This window comes from Stegodyphus dumicola, chromosome 2, assembly GCF_044657685.1.
Source record: "Stegodyphus dumicola isolate Sdum_Otavi_A_Nest chromosome 2, ASM4465768v1".
NCBI classification, from domain to species: domain Eukaryota; kingdom Metazoa; phylum Arthropoda; class Arachnida; order Araneae; family Eresidae; genus Stegodyphus; species Stegodyphus dumicola.
In genome coordinates, this window is record NC_140769.1 from 254,581,117 (window position 1) to 254,603,695 (window position 22,579).

The window sequence follows — 22,579 nt, forward strand, 5'->3', positions numbered from 1 at the left end:
AAAAAGTATATTAAAGAATTATGGCCTAAAAAGAAGCTACTAATTCGATTATGGCCTAAAAAAAATCTTGGCATGCGTCTGGAAATCTGAAAGTGACTGCTCTATGCTCTGCATACAGAAAATGCTCTTGCTTTTTGCATCACTGGAATAGGGACTAAGAAAAAGCATATTAAAGAATTATGGCCTAAAATGAAGCTATTAATTTGATGGACAAAATACAGTACATAGCCCAAGATCCAAAATCATGAGGACTTCGTAGATTCCGGATTTTAGATTATCAGTTTAAATACAGTTAGAGGAGAAATTACAAAATTAAAAACAGGAAATAATTGTTTATGAAATAATGGTGCATTTATGACTTTATGCGAATCAAAATTTACCAAACACAACCCTCCTAAAAAAAAAAAAAAAAAAAAAAAAAAAAAAAGCAGCAGCTTACACAGAGTATTTATTTGTTTTATTTACTTATTATTAAAAAACAGAGTATTTATTTGTTTATTTAAACATTTCTTTCAATGCAAGCTATTTTGTTTTTTGTGCTAATACTTAATTTTACAGACAGACATATTTTTTTTTTCCAGTTATAAAATTTTATTGTTCAAGTCCTGTAATTACCCTGATGGAAATTCCCACTAAACTGTTAATCAAAATATTTAATTATCAAAAACTTCAGTCACTTTTATCACAATCAGTAGCGACATTTTCTGGATTTAAAACTATACTACAGAATTTCATTGGTTGATTGCTGATTGGGGCATTGCCATCACACTGAAAAACTTCTGCTATATCATCCCAATTTTTCATTACTTCTCCACAATATAATAATTAACTGGAAAATTTCACCTTCTATAGCATTCAAAATCTACAGCAAAATAAAGCTGTCATTTCTCTCAATTTTGAAATTGCAGCCCAAATTGCACCAACACTGTTTCTTTTCACCAATGCCACTATAGAAGGCAAGTACCAAATATGCTTCTGCTTTGCAGATTCTGATATAGCTTTAGAATCAGAAACTCTTTTTGGCATAACAAAAAATCTAAACTTTTGATAAGATAATTTGATAAGATAGCTATAATAATAATAGCCAGCAAAATATAATGAGCAGAATTAAAAAGCTGCAGAAAAGTACAATTTGCTATGTTAACTGAATGTACATTCTATACTAACTCTTCCCAACTACTAGGGGGCGGGAACCTTTATGAACAATATCTCACTACAAATCAATATGCCTTGTGGCTTCACTTACTGTTTAGGTAAAAAAGAAAAATGCTAAAACCCTCCACAACTATTCAGTGAATATACTGCCAGTGGCTAAGTATCATACAAAAATCTGTCAGTCAATTAAAAAAAAAAAAAAAAAAAAAAAAAAAATTCACTTTTACATCACCCTTTCTTTTTCTTTTATTATGTTCTCCCTTCTCAGACTTTGTAAAGAAAAAGAAAATTTTAAAACAAAGTATTTTATTTATTTATTTTGCTAACAGTTCAGAGGTCTGGATTTTCGACTTTACACTGCATGTAATTTCTCAGCCTTTAGTACACCAGAAAGCGCACTTCCCACTTCTTCATATCAAAATAGGTTTTATGATAAACGTATTATGTAGGAGAGCATATTATTACTGGATACTGAATAGTAGAGGATTTTCCTTTTCAAAAAGAAAATTTTAAAAAATTAACGAAACCAGGTCATCTTTATTAGCTCTTTCTGGTTAGGAAATTAATGATTGATCCTGCATAAAGTTGGATCTGATGCAAGAAATCCTTTAAAACACAGTAACTTATCTCTTAGGTTACTAATTGCAAGCAATTACAAACAACTAATTAATAAGCTTTAGTAAATTACAAAGCGAACATATCTCCGATTCTGCTTGACTTATTTTTTATATTTTTTTCTGCATTTGTTAAACATACAAGACCTCAGAACTGTAATCTTTTCTTTCATCTGGCTTCTTTATTCAGCAAGTCTGTACAAACCACTAATACACAGCAAATTAATTATCTATTTTTTTTATTGTTTTGTTTCCAAATCTTGATTTGCTTTTAGATAATACTGGATCAAGTGCACATCAGTCAAACAACTACAACAATAAGATTGCATCATTATCACAGTTACATATATTTATTTCCTATATCTTACTTTTAAAAAACATATTTCATTATATATCCCAATACAGTCAAAAGTCGTTAATCTGGACTCGTCGGGACTTCGGCGATTCCGGATTATCGATTTTTCCGGATTATAGATCATCAGTTTAAATCTGGTAAGATGGCATGCAGAAATTATAAAATTAAAAATATGAAACCGTAATTTATGAAATAAAGAACAATTATGATCTAAACGGTATCAAAATTTACAAAAACAAAAAAGCTTAATATTTATTTGTTTACTTTATTAAACATTTCTTTCAATGTAAGTTGTTTAAGTTGCTTCGTTTTTTATGTGATAATACATTCTCTTTAATTCTTTAAACAGACATAATTTCTTGTTCAGTTACAAAGTTCCACTGTTCAAGTCCTATAATTGCTGTGTCGAGAATACCGACTAATTTGTCAATTGAAATTTTTTCATTTTCAATAACCTCTGTTACTTTCTTCGCTATCGGAAGCGAATTATAATGATGAGGAATTTGATTTAAATCATATCAAAGATAGAGTACATCGAGATGAAATACTACATTTAATAAGGAATTATAAGCCAAATAAAATAAAAACATCTGCCCTGAAGATAAGGATAGTGCTGACAGATCAACTTCCAATTCATTGCGCAGCGCCGCAGCATTAAAGATAAACAAAGTTCAGATAAACAAACGTTAAAGTTTAGATAAACAAAGGATATGCCTTTATCCATCTTTTGTAGCAATTCCACTTTTTGTTTAATGAACTTCGAAACATACTTTCGCTTTGTAGATAATTTACATATTAATAAATATATATCAGAAATTCTATTTGACATAATCGAAAGTTCAAGCTTACTTTTATAAAACTGCTCTAACAGTCTGCAATAAATAATAAGCCGGATCCAATTCGAAAATTAAGGAACAACGCAATCTGCAACATTAACTGAAATAGATAATTAAATAATTTTAGCTTAGCTTATACCATCCGTTATACATTAAACGCGCACTCGTAAACGTATTTTGTGCACGTGCACAAGCATATTCTCAGCCGTAAAGGCCTTACGCGCATGCGTCAACCCGACGCATGGGCAGAAAGTTTTTAGCTTTGAGGTCCGGATTATGGGTGTCTGAATTAACGACTTTTGACTGTATAAAGTTTTAGCAATTCTCTCATTCTCAAAAACAAGAAAATTACAGATTTAATAATTGACACTGATATGTATACAAAAACACCAATCACCAATTTTTGTAACATGTGCACTGTTTCCTTAGTTGATGAATATAAAAAAACTCATATTTTTGACATGTCAAATAAAATTCACTTTTTGCACTAAAAAATACCGAATTAAGCACATAGATCTTACACAAATACAATAACATGAAATTTTCAGTCAAGTAATGAGATGATTTATAAAACATATGAAAACTGCCTAACCATTCATAATAATAAGCTACAAATTAAAAAATAAAAGTAAAAAGAATCAATAAAAAATCTTCATGAAATGCAGTTGAAAGATTTTAAAATAATTTTAACAATACCTTAGGCTTCTTTATCCTTTTTTGGGGTGGTCTTGGCTGCTAAACAAATATTTATATTTCATTTAATGTTAAGACATAAATAATAAGCATATACAAAAGAATAAAAATGCACTTTCATGCTAAATATATTTTAGTTAACTATTGAAATAAACTAGAAAAGTTAGGGTAGAAATTCATAATTCAAATAGAAATTTGAAGTTATTGTAATCATGACAAATAGTGTGAAGTTTTAGCAATCATAGAAAGAGTAAACAATTATTACAAAATAAAATACACTTTCTTCTTAATACAACCTCTGCATAAACCATCAACACATCGAACCTCTGCATAAACACATTTGTAATAATAGACCAGGTAATTAAGTCTGCCAATTCCGGAAACTAAGGAAGGAAGCTGCTTTAGCAAGCAAGTACCAAATAAAGTTTAAAAAACTAAATAAGATTGCAAATGAAAAATGTCCATTTTTATTTGAATTATTATATTTGCTAAAAACTTTCTATGAGAATTATAGCAGAACAGTTTATGCTTGTATAATAAGTCAATTTTTTAAATTCCAGTTAATACATTTTAATTTTTTATTTCTTTATAAACAAGTATTACCGTATATACCCGCGTATAAGTCGACCCCCCACTTCCGAAATCGATCGATAAACTTAGAAAAAAAAATTTTTAAGTACTACATTTATTCAAAATCATCTGAGAAAAATAAGTAAATATACGATAAAAAATACCTTCGTAAATAAACAAAATCAAAATCCTTCAACGTCCGATTCATGGTCAGATTCGCCAAACATTTCATAGAACTCTTCTGTCATCATTGGCTCATACATATTTTCAGTCTCGAACTCTGTATTGTTACAATCACTACCAGAGCCTTCGTCGTCATTTTCACTTTCAAAAACAGCATCATCTTCCATGCCGTCTAGTTTGTTGCTAATACAACATTTATAAAATGATTTTATAATCATTTCAGAGGGTATTTCGTTCCAAGCATCTTTAACCCACTGAGCAATTAATGCAATATCGAGCTTTTTATTGTTCGGGGGCCGAAAATTCTTTGGTTTAATCGAAATGATGAAACTCTGTGATTAGTTCGTCACATAATTTAAGTCATGAAATTACTTCAAGTAAGTGACTTATTTGATAAGTCGTCCAATTTGAGTGCGGGAAGAAAACAACTGCATTATATAAAGAAATTTTTGAACTTCCGATTCTTTTAATTTTTTATGGCCCCGCGTATAAGTCGACCCCCTACTTTGATTTCTTTTTTGTCCAAAATATCTCGACTTATACGCGGGTATATACGGTAATTGATTGAACATTAGAACTGCCACGTTTTATCATACTTAGAACAATCATGGCAGGCCATAATTAACTCAAACTTCAACGACTTTATTTTTATATTATATGTGATACAATCACATAATAAATATTATTCTAATTAATAAAATTTATTGCCTGCAATATTATACATCATGAAGTAAAAAGACATAATTTTGCAAAAATAAAAAATCAAATTTTACATTATTTGCTTACAGGTCATACAATACCAAATCTGTCTTCTTTCAAGTTTCCTACAAAAATCTTTACATAAGAATTATCATTTCAAATTGAATTGCAACCCTCTATGTCAGTGGTGTGCAAACTTTTTTCGACTGCAACCCCTTTTATAGAGAAAAAATTTTTGGCGACCCCTAGAGATAAATGTTCAGCATTATGATGTATATTTCGCGCATTTCTTTCGTTTCATCGAATAAAAACATCATCATATCTGAATCATATTAATTTTATTTATAACTTTAAGAAAATACTTTTTGTATAACACAAAAATCAGTAAATTGCCCTTTAATGAGATGTATGTGGCTGCAAGTTCCTAATTATCTCATCGATGTTTGGATGTATGTTGCTAATTGCAATTCGCATATCATCTTCAGAGTTTAAACGCAAGAGGTATTTAGTTTTTATTGAAACTAGTTTGCTAAATCCAGTTTCACATAAATACGTTGATGCAAATTGTATTAACACTCTGATGGCATTTTTGCATAAAACGGGATATTGTTTTTCCACGGATAGCCAAAATTTTTGGCAAGTTTGAGTCTTAAATTGATTTCGAAGAGTATAATCACTAATTAGATCTATCAATTGCTCTTTCTCACTAATTTGAAGAGTTGAACTGCATATGTCAAAGGAAAATGGATTACAAATCCAGCCAATATCGTTTTCAGGAAAATCCTCAAATCTTCTCGAAAAATTTTCCTTTAACTTTTCAATGTGATTGGAAATGATGTTTTTAAATGTAAATATATCTATATTATTTTCCTTGATAAAATCGTTAAAGCAAGGGAACATGTTGGTGTTGTTTTTATTCAGTTCAGTTTGCCGAGACTAAGCTTATTCTTAAAAGCTTGAATTTTACTGGCTGAAGTTATGATAGTGGAATTCTCACCCTGCAAGCTCAAATTTAAGTCGTTAAGTTTTTCAAAAATATAAACTAAATAGCAAACTTCATTGATATAATAACTTGCCAATTTATGTTTCTTTTCAATTAAAAACATGTACACTTTATTTCTCAAATCAAATATCCGTCGTAGTATTTTCTCACGTGAAAGACATCTGACTTCGGTGTGTAACAGTAATGTCTCATACATTGAGCCCATCTCCTTGCAAAGTATTGAAAAGAGATGGCTGTTGCATTTAATGTAGTTAATTGAACTAACAGCATCTTGTAATATGTTGTGCAACTCTTCATCCATATCTTTTGCAACAAGAGCTTGCCGATGAATCATACAGTGATTAAATACCATATGAGGCGCCACCTTCTGAATTAAGTCTCTGAGCCCTTTATTCGAACCTGTTAATGCTGCAGCACCATCAGTACAAATCACAACACAGTTTGCCTAGGTAAGGGACTTTGTTTCAAAATATTCAATTATTACTTTGAATATTTTTTCTCCAGTTGTTTTTCCTTCCAAACTTTTGCAACATAAAAACATTTTTGTTATATCTTCATTAAAAATAAACCTAATATAAATAATTAGTTGTGACATTTTAGCAATATCGGTAGTCTTGTCCAGTTGTAAAGCAAATACAGATGAATTTTGTATGTGTTTTATGACTTCTGACTCGATATTTCGTGACATTTCGGAAATCCGCCAAGACACGGTATCTCTTGATAATGGTATTGTTTTTAGTTCATTTCCATATTTATCGCCATGCATAATTGATGTCATCTTAGTTGCTGCAGGAAGGATAAGGGATTCTCCAATTGTATGGGGTTTCATTGTTTTTCCTATTAGATAAGAAACTTCTAAAGAAGCTCGTAATGCTTTCTGAGGTATTGTAAATTTCTTTAAATGTGCACTTTGAAATTTCAGATTTTCAGCTTGTCTTTGAAAAAAAATCGGCATGTTTATTTTGAAGTTCTTTATGTTTAGTTTCCAGGTGCCTTTTTAATTTAGCTGGTTTCATGCTCTCATTTGCTAATTTTTCGTTGCAAATGACACCTATCGGGCGTTCTTCATCATCAACAACACAAAATGTAAAACCATACTTAAAAAATTCCTCATTGTATTTTCTTATTTTTTTAGATTGGGCATTTAGTTCAGTATTTTTCGTCTCCTCATCAGTATTTGTTCGTTTGTTAGCTGAAGATGTACCTGGTGTACGTATTACCCATTTATCCATTATGAAGATAGAGGTTAAATTATTTAAACTAAAACTAATACATAAAATTTTATCAGTTTTTCCGAGAAATTCATTAAAATTAACAGAGATCTTTCTCTAATGATAGTACATACCTGATAACAAAGAGTAGCAAAGCCCAATAAAAATATAAAAAATCATAATTACACAACGTCACATGATAAAACTCGAAGATAAACTAAAACAATTGCAGGCCAACTGCTACATGCTACAACTTCACTCTGACTATCAGATACACCGCGTACCTCGCCATCTGATTGGCTGTTCACGGAAGCGAATTTTCCCCCTTTCCCTGCAGTTAACATCTAGTCAAATAGGCACTTTTCAGTAAAACTGGCGAATTACCGCGAAGAGGGCGCTATCCACAGGAGAGAAAAACTTGCGTCTTCACACTTTACATACATTACACATTACGGTCAAAGAAAGAGCGGACAGCATGAAATTGCAATTAAACAGTGAGTGACGGCACTTCACTCTTTATATGTACACTGTATGGTATGCAGCATGCAGGCATAATGCATTTCATAAAAATCTGGCGACCTCCAAAAAACTTCTGGCAACCCCCACAGGGGTCGCGACCCCTAGTTTGCACACCACTGCTCTATGCTATAACTATTGATTATTTTATCACAAATTGCCAATACATTTGACATCCCAATATTCGATATAAAACACTGCACCCAAGCCACACACTGTTGTAGTTTTGGCTGCCTTTGCAACTTGAAATATATTTATTTCACTTTTGGCTCTTCTATATCTGAATCCTGTTTCTACCTCTTAAAAAGTATCTATGAATTGATAGCTGCAAGATAAAAAATGATAGCTGGAAAAAAAAAAAGTTATTTTCTGATCATCACACATTCACTGAAAAGTCACGAGCTGAATGACTACTTTGGAAAGCATTCACAAGCTCATTAACAAGCCTTTCCACAAGATAATACACAAAAGGCTAAAGCCATTTTTAAAATGGTGCTATGCTAAGAATTATATACAACAGTAATCAATCGATTAAAAAAAGGGGGAGCAAGTATCAGTAACCTTTAACAAGAAATCCACTTTTTTTTTTTTTTTTTTTTTTTTCTCTTTTAAATGTTGATGTTCTCAACATTGTACACACCAATCTTTTTTTTTTAATTCTTACTTCAAAAAACATCATAGAATTATGCAAACTCAGCTCCGTATAGATTCTGCATTCTGCACCGGTCGAAACAGATGTATACTACACATATACAGATAGTAACTATATAGCAATACACTGCTGCATTACCTCATGAATACTTTTTCGCAATTTTTTGGTAGGGGTATGGTTAATTAGAAAGTACCAATGAAAGTCCTCCAGATTTAACACTTGCTGAGTCTTCAATATAAAAAAATCCAAGTTTAAAAGATATTGAAAATGTAAAAAGAACTCTAAAAGGTACCTGTAAATTTGGGTCTTCATTACGAATACCCAGACTATACTTCCACTTTAATAGAGAACTTTGAATGTTTTTGTGATGTAAATTATGCAGGTGATAGAGAAATGTGCAATCTGGTAGCACCATCAGATATGTGATTCTGTCTGAAGGTAACCCTATGAGTTGGTGTAAAAGGAAACAACAAATAGCTGCTTTATGTCTGCTGAAGATGAATATATAGCAACAGCAGACTTTGTTAAAGAACTCTCCTATTTAAAGCATTTGAAGAAATAACCATCAACACTATTATAACTAATTTAAACATTGAAAATTAAAGTGGAATTAAATGGACTAAGCATGGAATTTTTAACAGAAGAAAACATACTGACATAATTGTTTTCCTTTTTGGGGGAAGAAAAAGTGAAGGGTAATATAATTAATTATTAATATAGTTTATATGTGTACTAAACCACTCGTTAAAGCAAAGTTTGATAAATTTAAGAGTTACTTAGTAATAAAAAAATTTATTAAATTAAGTAGCAAATACTTTTTTGCAGACTAAGAAGGAATAAACTATTCAAACATTGCATTTATAATGTAAATTTAACTTTTCTGCATTTAATAGAGAAAATAAAAATTAAAGGTGTTGAGAAGTAATTTTTAATTATAAAACTATTTAGATGCAAGTGGCAACAATAACATTTAGAAATCAATGCTTATGGTGGTAATATTAGAAACCAGCATTTTACATAGTGAGAAAAACTGAATAATACGAATTGATAATTTTTGTTACTATGCAATTCTATTACTTGAATAATGGCTTTTTGTTATTCAGCTTCTATTTACGATCGAACCCCGTTATAATGAACCTGGCTTAACTTCTGGTCTAGCCCAATTTCCTATACACTTAGTTACCTATTTCATACTGCTATAACAACTTCCAAAGGCATAGACATCAACTATGAATATAATGAACTATAAGGATATCTTCAATTGAATTTGTTTGTTTGTTTGTTGTAGTTGTATTTTTTTTCAGAATTTCTGCAAGTTTTTACACAAAAATTACCAAGCCTTACAATGATCTCCATACCACTTGTTTAAAGAAAAACATTTTTATAATACTTTTCTTTTATCTTCACCTCCAGTTTTCTATGTGTTCTACAATAGCTCTACAAAACAGGCATGAAACCAATTCTAGGAGAACGAAAATACAATAAGCAAAACCTGGAAATGCCAGTTGCTTCCTGTAACGTCACTTCAAACTCCTGATCATACCTGTAACCTGGAAATGAAACAATGTCTAAGGATTTTTTATTCCATTCAAATTCCTTGATTGACCCACTAGACAAAGCTTTATTAAAGGCTGTTGCAAAGATGTAATTAAATTTTGAAATTTTTGTTATTCAGGGATACAGGTATGATCAGGAGTTTGAAGTGACATTACAGGAAGCAACTGGTTTTAAGCATTCTGGAGAAGTATGGCAAACATGTTAATTATAATGTTTCACTGCTCGATGGAATGCTAACACTGAGAAAGTCTATGATTTGTTGTACAATCAATCATTTGAAATTATTTTCAGTATGCTAGTCTAAAAAAAGGCATTGAAGAAGATTACGGTGACGATCTGCCTATTGCTAAATGGATAGGAAAAATAATGCTGTTTTAGTACTTTCAGAATATGATGCAGAGTTTTTTAATAATGTGATGAAAGTGTTACACACAAAGATCCAAGTGATGAAAATACCATAACAGAAATTAAAATGAGAAATGCTGACTTAAAATATTCTTTTTCTGATGTTGATGAAAATGTTGAGAAAGCACAACACATGGTAATTGAATTCTATATCACAGCAAGACTGTAACACATTTCATTAATAAGATTTTATTCACTTGTAAACTGTAGAAGCAAAAGTGATGGAATCTTTTTAAATTTTGGGACAAAAATTTGGGCAAAATTTTTATATAATCTGCACCATGCCAGGAAAAAATTAGATTACTTTTGTACTCAGAAATGAAGTTAAAGGTGATTTCTTCAACATTTTTTGTTATTAAATTTTATTGTTTTTAAACTTTCATAGATAAAATCCTTCATAATTGTAAATATGTAATTTGAACAAAGGATCAGAACCATGATATTTATGCTAAGCAATTTATTGTGTCAAATTATTAACATATAGTGAAACTGGAAAAGAACAGCCAACAAACTTGTGCAATAGCCAACAACTGTGCAAAATAATAATTGTAATTAAATCTTATTTTTTTTTAACTGGATTTATTTTTCAGTTCTTGTGGGAGATATAACATGTGCAATAGGCAACAACAATGCAAAATATAACTGTAATTAAAATCTTTTCTTTTTTTCTTTTTTTTTTTTTTTTTTTAACTGGATTTATTTTTTTACTTCTTGTGGTCAATATAACAATGTTAATCAATTTTTCTCTTCGAATAAGATACAGCAAAGCAAACTTCTGGTCCACCGAAACTCATCATAGAAGGATTTGACTATAGTTGCATAATTAGTTTTGCTCTTAGTGGTGGGTTTACTAGCTAATGATTTGATACCACATCTAAACTCATAGCCTTTAATTTTAATTTAAAGGAGAGATACTGTTATTACCACTTAATACAACATAATTACTACCACAAGGAATTTTTAAAATAAGGTTAATTGAATGTGGAAAAGTTCAGAGTTATCTGCCCAAGGAGAGGTATATTTCTGTGCAGGATTTTCTTAAAAATAAATAAATAAATAAATAAAATAAAACCCACCTTGTATTCTCACCCTACAATATAGGAAAAACCACAAAAACAACCATAATCAGCCCGTTCCACTAGGATTGAACCTAAGTAAAACTCCCAGTATTTAACAGTTTTGATCATTTGTTTACTCATGAGGCTGAGAATTAAGAACATAAATAGCTTTCAGTACCTGAATTAAGAGAAAAATTTATAATGGAACTAGAAAATCAAATTTAAAAGTTCTGTGGTAGTTGCAGTCATAAAATACTTTTATAGATTACTTACATATCAAATGCATCATAATTTTATAAATACATAATTTAACAAGAAAATCAATTCATGCATCTGTTTCTTATAACAAACACATGATTTAATTTTAAAAAATAACAGAAGCGAAGCAAATATTCAGAAAACAGTTAAGTATTATTAAAAAAAAAAAAAAAAAGAGTTACACTAAGAGATATCTGACTTGTAGAACGATGATTTTTTATTTTAACATAAAATACAGTATAAGAAAGCAAGAAAATGGTTATTAAATGAAGGAAAAGACACTTGCGGTACTAACCTTTTTCTTTTCTAAAGCCAATAACGAGGCAGTATCAGATGGTGTTTGACTGGTACTGGCAACTGATGGCACTGGTGTCACACTTGGTGAAGAAAGTGAAACTGAAGGTGACAATAATGGAAATGTCACATTTTGTGGTCTGGCCCTACTTGTCTTTATTAAACTACTTTCCACCAATTCATCATCAAATTTTTTTCTTTTAATTGACCTGGAAGAACTTCTGCGTTTCTGTGACTGCTCTGTAGATGCACTGGGCTTCAGTAAATTCGGGTTATTAGTAAATAAGTTTGATGACTGCAATTCAGGAATTTCTGTTTTTATATAAATATTAGGAGAAGATGCTAGAAAAATAAATATTTTCAGATTATATTAATAAAGCAGAATAAACATTAAAATGCTAAACAAACATATTTATATTCTCTTCAACACATTCCTATGTAGCACTAATTTTTATACCTATGTGTAAGAAATTTTTATTGCAAATTTCAAATAGGAGAGTAATGCAGGATGGTAAATGAAATAGAGTACTGTTACTATGTAAATAATTCTGTTTTGTACAACTTCTGTAATTTAATTCTGGCTCTTTCCTGTTAATAACCAAATGCCAACTATTTCCAAAGTCCCGATAAGAGTTGTGTACGTGTGAAGACTTTCTACTTTAAACTTGCTATCCTTTTTCCATAACTTTGCTGAATTTATTTAATTAATTGAATATTATACTTCAAATAATGTTTCAAATTTACAACCTTTTTGGTTCTTCCCATTGTCTCACTTCTCACATTTTGGCAAACACAACATTCTAGCAGCATAACCTGGGATTCTTAATCTTTCTAAAATCAATCATAATCATGGTAAATTTCTCCTTTGCAATGCCAAATTTCTATCCTACATCTTTATTAAGCCACTTTGGCAAAGGTTTTTTATGCAAAGTGCATTGTCAGGTTTGACTATTATGATGTTTGGATGACTCAAGGTGTTGTTTGTTTGTTTCATAAAGAATTTGTAGTAAATTTCCTTTTTTTCGTATACCACAGAGAAACTTCATGTTCCCCCCTCTCTTCCTCTTAACGCCATGACATACAAATAAATACGCGTCAACATGTCCGAAGAACATCCTTTAATTTGGCTTAACTGTGAACACTTATGTGCAAACTTAGAAACAGAATGTTTTATAATTAAATTTACATTCCTATATAACATTCAATAATATTTATGTATAATGTTATTGCAAAATAATTAATACTATAAAATAATAATTTAGTATTCTGTAAAGTATGACACACCTCAAAACATTTTGGAATTTCTAGTGGAACTAGACATATTTTACACTGCCAATTTGTTTCACTTCTTATGTTTTATGACCACACAGCATCTCTTTGCAGTATGTTGCTTTTCATTTGTCACAGGTATATGTTCAGGAAAATATGCCCAATGTTTGGTTTGTAACCAAGTTGGGTATTAACTTTGCAACGGTATGTCACATGTTGGATAGTTCGGAAGGGACAAATTACAGAGCACATCTTCTGCAATGTTCAATCGACATTTCACAATTGACTGCTTTTGAGGATTAGGTAGTTTGGAATACAAGACATAACCATTATAAACAACTATATCAAACATATATATATTTCGGGGGTATCCTTTTACATGCTTTTGCATGAGAGGGAAACATGCAATACACTGTCTTGACAACTCCCATTCCCCAATTGTGCTCCACAACATAGGTCAATTTCAACACAGTTTCTTCTTTGCTTTCCTTCTTCTTATTTCCTTTGTATGAACCATTTCTGCTATGCAAGCGTAAGGACAGAATACTTCTACAGGAAAGTGTTTTTACTTCTCTCTTCTTTAGTTTATATGATGCCAGCTTCTTTAGCATATTTTTCCGATTTTTTCCTCAATGTTCCAACAACATTTGTATTTTTCAAGAAAATTTTTGAATAAATTAGGAGACAAATATCAATTACCTAAGGATAAGATATATCCTCCCCCTAAACCTGGTTCGGCTAGTTGCCATGACTACACTTTCTGATACAAGTTCAACAAGACCTTAAATTTTGTCTCGTCCTGTGTCAATTTTAAATCGATAACAATACCCAAAATTGGATTCACATAATTTATAAAATTTAATCCCAAATCTTGCTTGTTTTGATGCCATAAATTGTACGTAATTTAGCTACCCTCTAAATTTTATTAGGGATTCATCAATGACGATATTTTGTTGCGAAATGTATAACTGTTGAAATTTGGTATTCAAATAATCACCACAGATCGAACTTTCATATTCTGTCTTCTTTAGAAACCAACTCATTATTTACAAAATGAAGATGTGCATGACCAAAAAATGTTTAAGAGGCAAAGTTCGTGAAAATATGAGTGCTTCTAATAATTTTTGTTTTGACCAATACATGTCTATTTAAATTTTTTTAATCTGTGACATTATAATGCATAAACAAAATATGCTCTAACTTCATCATTTGTTAGTGGATAACCACTCCTCGTTCATTTTTGTATTTTTGTTATTTGTTCTACATATCTATTTGTTTTTCTTAAGTATTTCAAAAACATCATCACATAAATCTTGTTAGAAGAAACACTCAATCTCCGTGGAACTAAACAATTGATACCAGAAGTTCCAGTAAATTGTTTTACATTCACAATACTTTCTTTTTCTTTCCAATTCCCTTCATCCTCTACTACATCAGAACCTTCACTACTTGAAATAGGTCTTGCACATTTACCCACATTTTGTCGAACAGAGCTAGGTTCACTTGAATACTCAAAGGTGTAAACCCTTTGATGACCATTTTCATTCTCATTCTCATCATTGGAATAGCATAACAGACTTTCAATGTCACTTTCATATAATACATTCAACCAAGACATGTTGGGAAGACTATTTCTAATTTTTACAAAATTCAAATATGTACTATCTTGTTCGGTGCACGAGATTGCTGCTATACTGACTACAGCTTTCATTGTTTTTATTCGGGGGAAGGGGATTGTTTAATGGTTCGACAATGCAATTTTGTTTATCGGTACTGGTGAGTGGGAAAAAGGATCTTAAACAATCTAAACACAGAATCAGTGCTGACACACGAATAAAACAGTTAAAGAATCTGATAATATACTGCACTGTCTTTGCCGAAGAGAATTCTTGATGTCTCATCAAAGAGTATTCTATTTAAGAAACACAAAACCGATGATTAGCTACTTTTTCCCACTTTTACAAAAAAAAAAAAAAAAAAATTTTCTGAAAACAAAAACTGGATGTTCAGTTTTATCCAATAAGTAAGAAATTTTATATCATGCATTCAAATTTCTTGTCTACACACAGCACAGTTCTAATTCTAATTTCTACTGAACATTGAAAATGTAACACAGTAGATTTTGTTCTCATCCTTATGCATGGACATACAACTCCCAAAGTTGGCTGGCTTATGAAGAATTATGGCTGAAATAGGAAGAAGCTATCACTGGCATCAGCAGCATCAGAATATCTTTATGCCCATCTCAACTTCTGTTTTGACTAAGAACATATTTTTACCCATATAGTCTCTTTAAAGGATTTTTATATAGATGGATTTTAGATGACCCTTTACCATAAAGCTACTATAAAGTTACATATCCATGCCATGTGTGTGTGATACGTGTCCATGCTTGTTTGGTACACAAATCTGAGCCCAATAGACTGTTAGCCAACTTTCCTACAATCATATGACACTGACAGAAACAAATGTAAATTTTGAGCTATGTGAATACAAATTTACTAACTTCAGTCATTCTCCAATGTCTATTATTAACTGAAATTACAACTCTTAGCCCAAATTTAAGGAATACATACAAAAGTTGCTTAGGTTAGTTAGCAATTACTCTCCTTTCCATGAAATAGCTTTTACTATTTTCAGTGGTGCCATGATAATATTAATAACAAATTTCTTTGCAAGTTTAACACATAATAAGTATTGAAATTTCTGTTTTTAAATCATTAAATTGTACTCATTACAGTTTTTGCTCTACGGAAAACAGATTACATTTAGAGTTCTTCCACCTGTAACAATGGAATTACTTTCATAACATTTACAATCTTATTTAAAAACAATAAACCAGTAACCATGTTAACCATGCCGCAAAGTCGCCAACCATTGGTGACTAATTTTTCCTCCAGCCTAACATATAAAAAACAGGCATTTAAAAAAAAAATCGCAGTGTGCTGAAAATTACATAAAACAGCACCGAATTAACAAAAAAATTAGAAACACAAGAAACATACATGATAAAACAATAAAAATGTATTCTCTAGTTACATATAGTTATAATAGTTAATAATTCTCTAGTTACATATAGTTACAATATATGTAACTATAAAAATTAATAATTCAAATAGTGTCCATAACAAAACACTAAAAATTTTATAAAACAGTAAAAATTAATTAAAAACACAGAAAACGTCCATAGCAAAACAATGTTCTATTTTCTAAATATTCTGTCTGTGTGCATAGTGATTCGTTTAAACTTAAAAAAGTATCAGACATTCGCAGATTTCTCAACATTGCAGAGCAAAGAGCAAACTACTCTTCATGTACAAATCACTCTAATTTAACTTTGGCGGAGGGAATTTCAGAGAATTGCATTTATTTGTAGAAAACTGTTATCAAAGAACAGTTCATAAACTACTTTTGAATTGCACAAATTCTATAATAATGCAATATTGTAGACAAACAAAAGCTAGCTAAATGCATCATTTTATATGCATTTTATTGGTTATTATCCAATTGATTATTTAAAATCAATTGGACAATATTTACATTTTTTAAGTCAGTGGATACTGTTCAGTTATCTGCTTTAGAATCTCTACAAAAGAGTCTTTTTCCTTTCCATCCGAATATTTTCTCCAAATGAATTCCAAAGATAATTTGGACAATTCAGTTGTTTGAAAAATACAACATCAATGGGATGCACTTTTTTACATTCTGCTACTACTACTAGGCAAAATCCTATTTCTGAAAAAATGCAGTGCTCTCTTTTTCATTAGGAGACAAACTCCAGCTGCATTATAATTTGGGAGGAAGGGGGGACCATTGTTTATCACAAGCAGAAACCATAAACAACCCTCAAATTCCAAAATCACATGCAATTAGTGTGTTGTCAGATAAAGAAACATTTTTGTAAATTTCTGGGTTGCCTACTTTGGTGACTCGGTGATTCTTTTAACAATTGATCGGATAATGCAATAGAACCAATAAACCTTTTTTTTACCATTTTAAAACTGCTGTAAAATACAATTTATGTGAACAAAAAAATCTGCCTTTTTAATGTAAACTCTTGCACAATGCAGTTAAAGCTGCTTATGCATTTTTATGTAACTATAAAAATTAAGAAAAAACACTTTAACAGAACAACAAATTTAATTATTTATTTTTTAAAGGTATAAATAAAATGCATTTTTTAAACAGTAGAAGTAAATGGCTTATATTATAATAATATTTTCACAAATGCTAATTTACCAGGTGTCAGACCACTATTGATACCAGTGTTAGAAGCTTCTTGAGAGCTATCACTGACAGCAGACATTTGTGAAACTGCTGAAAGCAAGCATATAACCTGAAACACAAAGAATTTGTATGAATACTTACATAAGTAACTAGGTAATTTACTAAAAGTAGAAACTTAGAAGCTATGTGCCTCAGGAGGTCTTCATATATGGCATTAAAAGAAAAATTTGTTTTATTCTTGGAAAAAATAACAAGAAAATTTCATGCAGCCAGCCTATTCAACAATGAGTTGAACATGGCATAAACTACCAAAAGTTAGTACTCTTATCAACTTGTCAACTAATTTTTTATTCAGTTTGATTACTATAAAACTATATTTTGAATAAAAAATTCAAATTACATCTTATGTTGACATTTTTATTTTGCTTTTGAAGTTACTTTCAAAATTTATGTAAGAAATGGATAGATAAAAATTATTTTAGAAATTCAATTTGCTGGGAAACATATTCTGTAATGATTAACAGTGATGATAGCTTAATATAGACACGGACTTTCTCCTTTTTATTCTTACATAATACTATGCTTTCACAATTTGTTCTCCAGAATTTTTACTTTTTCAGAAACTTTAGTATTTATATTATTTAAATGAGTTTTTCTCTCACAGTAACTGCGAAGTTTTCAACTTATCAAACTAAAAATTAAGATACCTTAGAAATCATGAGAATTTTTTTGTAAAAAAAAATAAACTGTGAAAGACATTTGGAATGTACGCTGCTCAAAAAAAAAAAAAAAAAAAGGGGGACAGTGCTATATCTCTTATTCTACTGGGCTGATTGACAAAATTCAAACTGCATTTTCACATCTTGAAAGCACGACTTAGGATGTATATTAGATTTATATATAGCACTATTTTAACATAGGTATTCTGACACAAAATCGGACTTTTTCTGAAATAACATACCAGTTTTTTTTTCCATATTTCGATTCTAAAACTCAAATTATGCCAGAATGCCAAGTTTTGTAAAAATCATACGAGTAGTTTTTAAAATATTAGTTCCTCAATGTTAATTGAATTTGGCAAATATTTATTAATATCTCTTTTTTTATTAAACTTTTATTATTTTTCCTTTCACATTTCAAAATTTAGGTTCATTCCAAATAAAAATTTACCCATTTTTTTTGTGTTTTACTTTTAAAATTTCTATTTTTAAATAATTTTTAAAAATTTTTCGAAAAGATTTTGAATTATAACCAATAAAATTTTTACCATCATCTTAAAGTAGGTGTGTTTCTAAGCATACATGCAAAAAATTACACTTTTTTAGTCAAAATTTTCTAAGATATACACGAATTTACATATTTTCGCGTTTTGAAATTTGGCATCTTTTTTTTGAGCGATAATGACGCCAAATGTGGTTTATGGATTTTTGTTACAGTGAACTGCCACAGCTATTTTTAACCTTAAATTTCAAGTAAAATTTTACGGAGAATTAATTATATGAAATTTTTCCCGCAATGATACATAATAAATATTTATTAATACTATATGAAAAGCTATTTTTTTTTAAATTATAGATGATATTATTCAAATTTTTAACTATTTTTTAAAATTTCTCTCTTTTTTCCTTTAAAAAAATTGTAAGAGTAATTTTTTATATTCGGCGTTTTATTGTCTGCTACTTTACTTCGTTTAAATCGAATTGTCTAAAACTGAGAACTTTTCGTTTGATGTGCATTTGAATTTTACGAAATTATTTTATGACATTAACTGCATAATTTATTTCTAAACAAGCTGTTGCTTATGAAGTGGCTGAAAGAGCGGCTGATACTATCATCCATATTTTTAAAGCAAAGTATATTTTTATAGAAACATAAGATTTAGAATAATCATTTTTATAAATTCATTATAAATTTATTATTCATTTATAAAGTCAAATTATGAGACAGTCAAAAGTCGTTAATTCGGACACCCATAATCCGGACCTCAAAGCTACAAACTTTCTGCGCATGCGTGGCGTTCACGCATGCGCACAGGCGTTTACCAGAGCGCGTAAGGCCCTTACGGCTGCGAATATGTTTAATGTGCGCGTTTAATGTGTAACGGAGTTATACGCTAAGCTAAAGTTATCTAATTCAGTTAATGTTGCAGATTGCGTTGTTCCTTAATCTTCGAAATGGATCCGGCTTATTATTTTTTGCAGACTGTTAGAGCAATTTTATAAAAGTAAGCTTGAACTTTCGATTATATCAAATAGAATTTCCGATATATATTTACTACAAAGCGAAAATATGTTTTGAAATCCGAAATCTGTTTATCAATTTCACGCTGCTCTGCGGACGACGGGGGGGGGGGCAGAAACGTCATTATTAGATTATGATAGATTAGAAAGATTATGTCAAATAGAATTCCCGATATATATTTACTAATATGTAATTTGTATCTACAAAGCGAAAGTATGTTTTGAAATCCGAAATCTGTTTATCAATTTCACGCCACGGATTGGAAGTTGATCTGTCAGCACTATCCTTATCTTCAGGGCAGATGTTTTTATTTTATTTGGTTTATAATTCTGTACTAAGTGTAGTATTTCATTTCGATGTACTCCATCTTTGATATGATTTAAATCAAGTTCCTTGTCATTATAATTCGCTTCCGATAGTGAAGAAAGTGACCCAGAGGTTATTGAAAACGAAAACATTTCGATTGACAAATTAGTTGGTATTCTCAACACAGCAATTATAGGACTTGAACAGCGGAACTTTGTAACTAAACAAGAAATTATGTCTGTTTAATAGAATTAAAGAGAAAGTATTATCACATGAAACGAAGCAACTTACAGAAAGAAATGTTTAATAAAGTAAACAAATAAATATTAAGCTTTTTCTTTTTGTAAATTTTGATACCCTTTAGATCATAATTGTTCTTTATTTCATAAATTACGGTTTCATATTTTTAATTTTGTAATTTCTGCATGCCATCTTACCAGATTTAAACTGATGATCTATAATCCGGAAAATCGATAATCCGGAATCGCCGAAGTCCCGACGAGTCCGGATTAACGACTTTTGACTGTATAAACATACAACCCTCTAGAGACCAAATTAATGGAAGTTCAATGGTTATGTAGAAATGATCTGCAGCTACTTAATGGCTGTATAAGTCAGCAGGTTCTGTGGACAAGTAAGAATAATTATATAAATGACACACAAATTCTGAATTCAATTAACAATGAGGGTACGATGTTTATTAAAAGAATTTAAGAAGTTTTTAAACGTGAAAAAACAATTCATTTTTTATCCTAAAATGTATTTTTATGCGTAGCGTATTTTCATTATATCCTTAAAATTCTAATTTAGAATGTAATTGTCAAGAACTGAATTCTAATCATCAATAATGTAATAAGTACTACAGTCAAAAGTCGTTAATTCGGACACCCATAATCCGAACCTCAAAGCTAAAAACTTTCTGCGCATGCGCCGCATTCACACATGCGCATAAGCGTTTACGCGTGCGCGTAAGACCTTTACGACTGCGCATATGCGTGTGCGCAAGTGCAGAATACGTTTTTGCGTGCACGTTTAATATATAACGGATGGTATAAGCTAAAATTATCTAATTATCTATTTCAGTTAATGTTGATGATTGCGTTGTTCTTTAATCTTCAAATTGGATCCGGATTATTATTTTTTGCAGACTGTAACAGCAATTTTATAAAAGTAAACTTGAACTTTCGATTATGTCAAATAGAATTTCCGATGCTGGAGCTCCCAAAGGATCTACAAAACGAAAGTATGTTTCCATGTCCATCAAACAAAAAGTGGAATTGCTGCAAAAATGGATAAAGACATGAAGAAGGTGACAGAGAGGTTAGTGAAAACGAAAAAGTTTTGATTGACAAGTTAGTCGGTATTCTCGACACAGCAATTACGGGACTTGAACAGCGGAACTTTGTAACTGAACAAGAAATTATGTCTGTTTATAGAATTAAGGAGAAAGTATTATCACATAAAATGAAGCAACTTAAACAACTTACATTGAAAGAAATGTTTAATAAAGTAAACAAATAAATATTAAGCTTTTTTTTTTTTTTTTTTTGTAAATTTTGATACCCTTTAGATCATAATTGTTCTTTATTTCATAAATTAAGGTTTCATATTTTTAATTTTAGAATTTCTGCATGCCATCTTACGAGATTTAAACTGATGATCTATAATCCGGAATCGCAGAAGTCCCGACGAGTCCGGATTAACGACTTTTGATTGTAGTTATTACGGTTATTAATAAATCCTTCTTATAAAGTAATTGCATATATTTCAAAAAACTTTCTGTCAGAATGCAAATATTTCTAATTTTATATTAATCAAGATTGCGCACGATGTTATTTATTTGCACTTCAGTTCCTACCATCAGCTCTAGTAGAAGTTACAGATTAATTAAATTTAATTAAGGAATGACCATCTAAGTTTAGAAACAGCGTACCATAACAGCAATTCAATTATTGGCGCCGTATCTTTTATGTTACTCCCGATTGGCAAGCTACATTATTTTTAATGAGTATTCGGGTTTTGCTAGTAACTTCACTTGGAAATCGCGCTTAAACTAAATTAGTTGGTTATTTGAACATAGAAAGAACATGGAAGCTATTTGGTTAAGATGCTTTCATAGAGAACCTTTGTAAAGAGAACCTAGAAAACTACGAAAACCAACCATGCAGCCTGGGTTAGACTTCGCAACAAACAATTGGTATTTAACAATCTTCAAATGCTAGGCAACTGGTGAGGCTCCAATTAAATTTCCAATTTAATATTTTATTTGTAAATATTTAAGATACTGTTGTATTCTTAGACACAAAAAGCAGAATTTAAGTTTTGTTAACTTGTTAGTAAACTACCAAGCCGTAGTCCAAATGAATATTCAGTTTCTTTTGCAATAATTGTATTCACTTAATATTCTTGGAATAAGAGCTAAAAAATGAATGTTCTCGGAAGATTAAAGATTTAAAATCTATTAAATTCTAAAATTT

General features: G+C 30.3%; 1 protein-coding gene across 4 annotated transcripts in view; it reads right to left on the minus strand.

Moving 5' to 3' along the window:
• Rcd5 (microspherule protein Rcd5) overlaps nt 1-22,579 on the minus strand; it is a 66,655-nt gene that overhangs the window by 33,449 nt on the left and 10,627 nt on the right. For 3 of the 4 annotated variants that reach the window (XM_085812059.1, XM_085812060.1, XM_085812062.1), the window contains exons 2-4: nt 17,568-17,664; nt 12,061-12,401; nt 3,657-3,695 (exon numbers count right to left, since the gene is read on the minus strand). In XM_085812059.1, the coding sequence (XP_085668185.1) occupies nt 3,657-3,695; nt 12,061-12,401; nt 17,568-17,634 (447 nt within the window). In that variant the 5' untranslated portion in view covers nt 17,635-17,664. The remainder of the gene's footprint in view (nt 1-3,656; nt 3,696-12,060; nt 12,402-17,567; nt 17,665-22,579) is intronic. The other variant, XM_085812061.1, reaches the window with a different exon arrangement.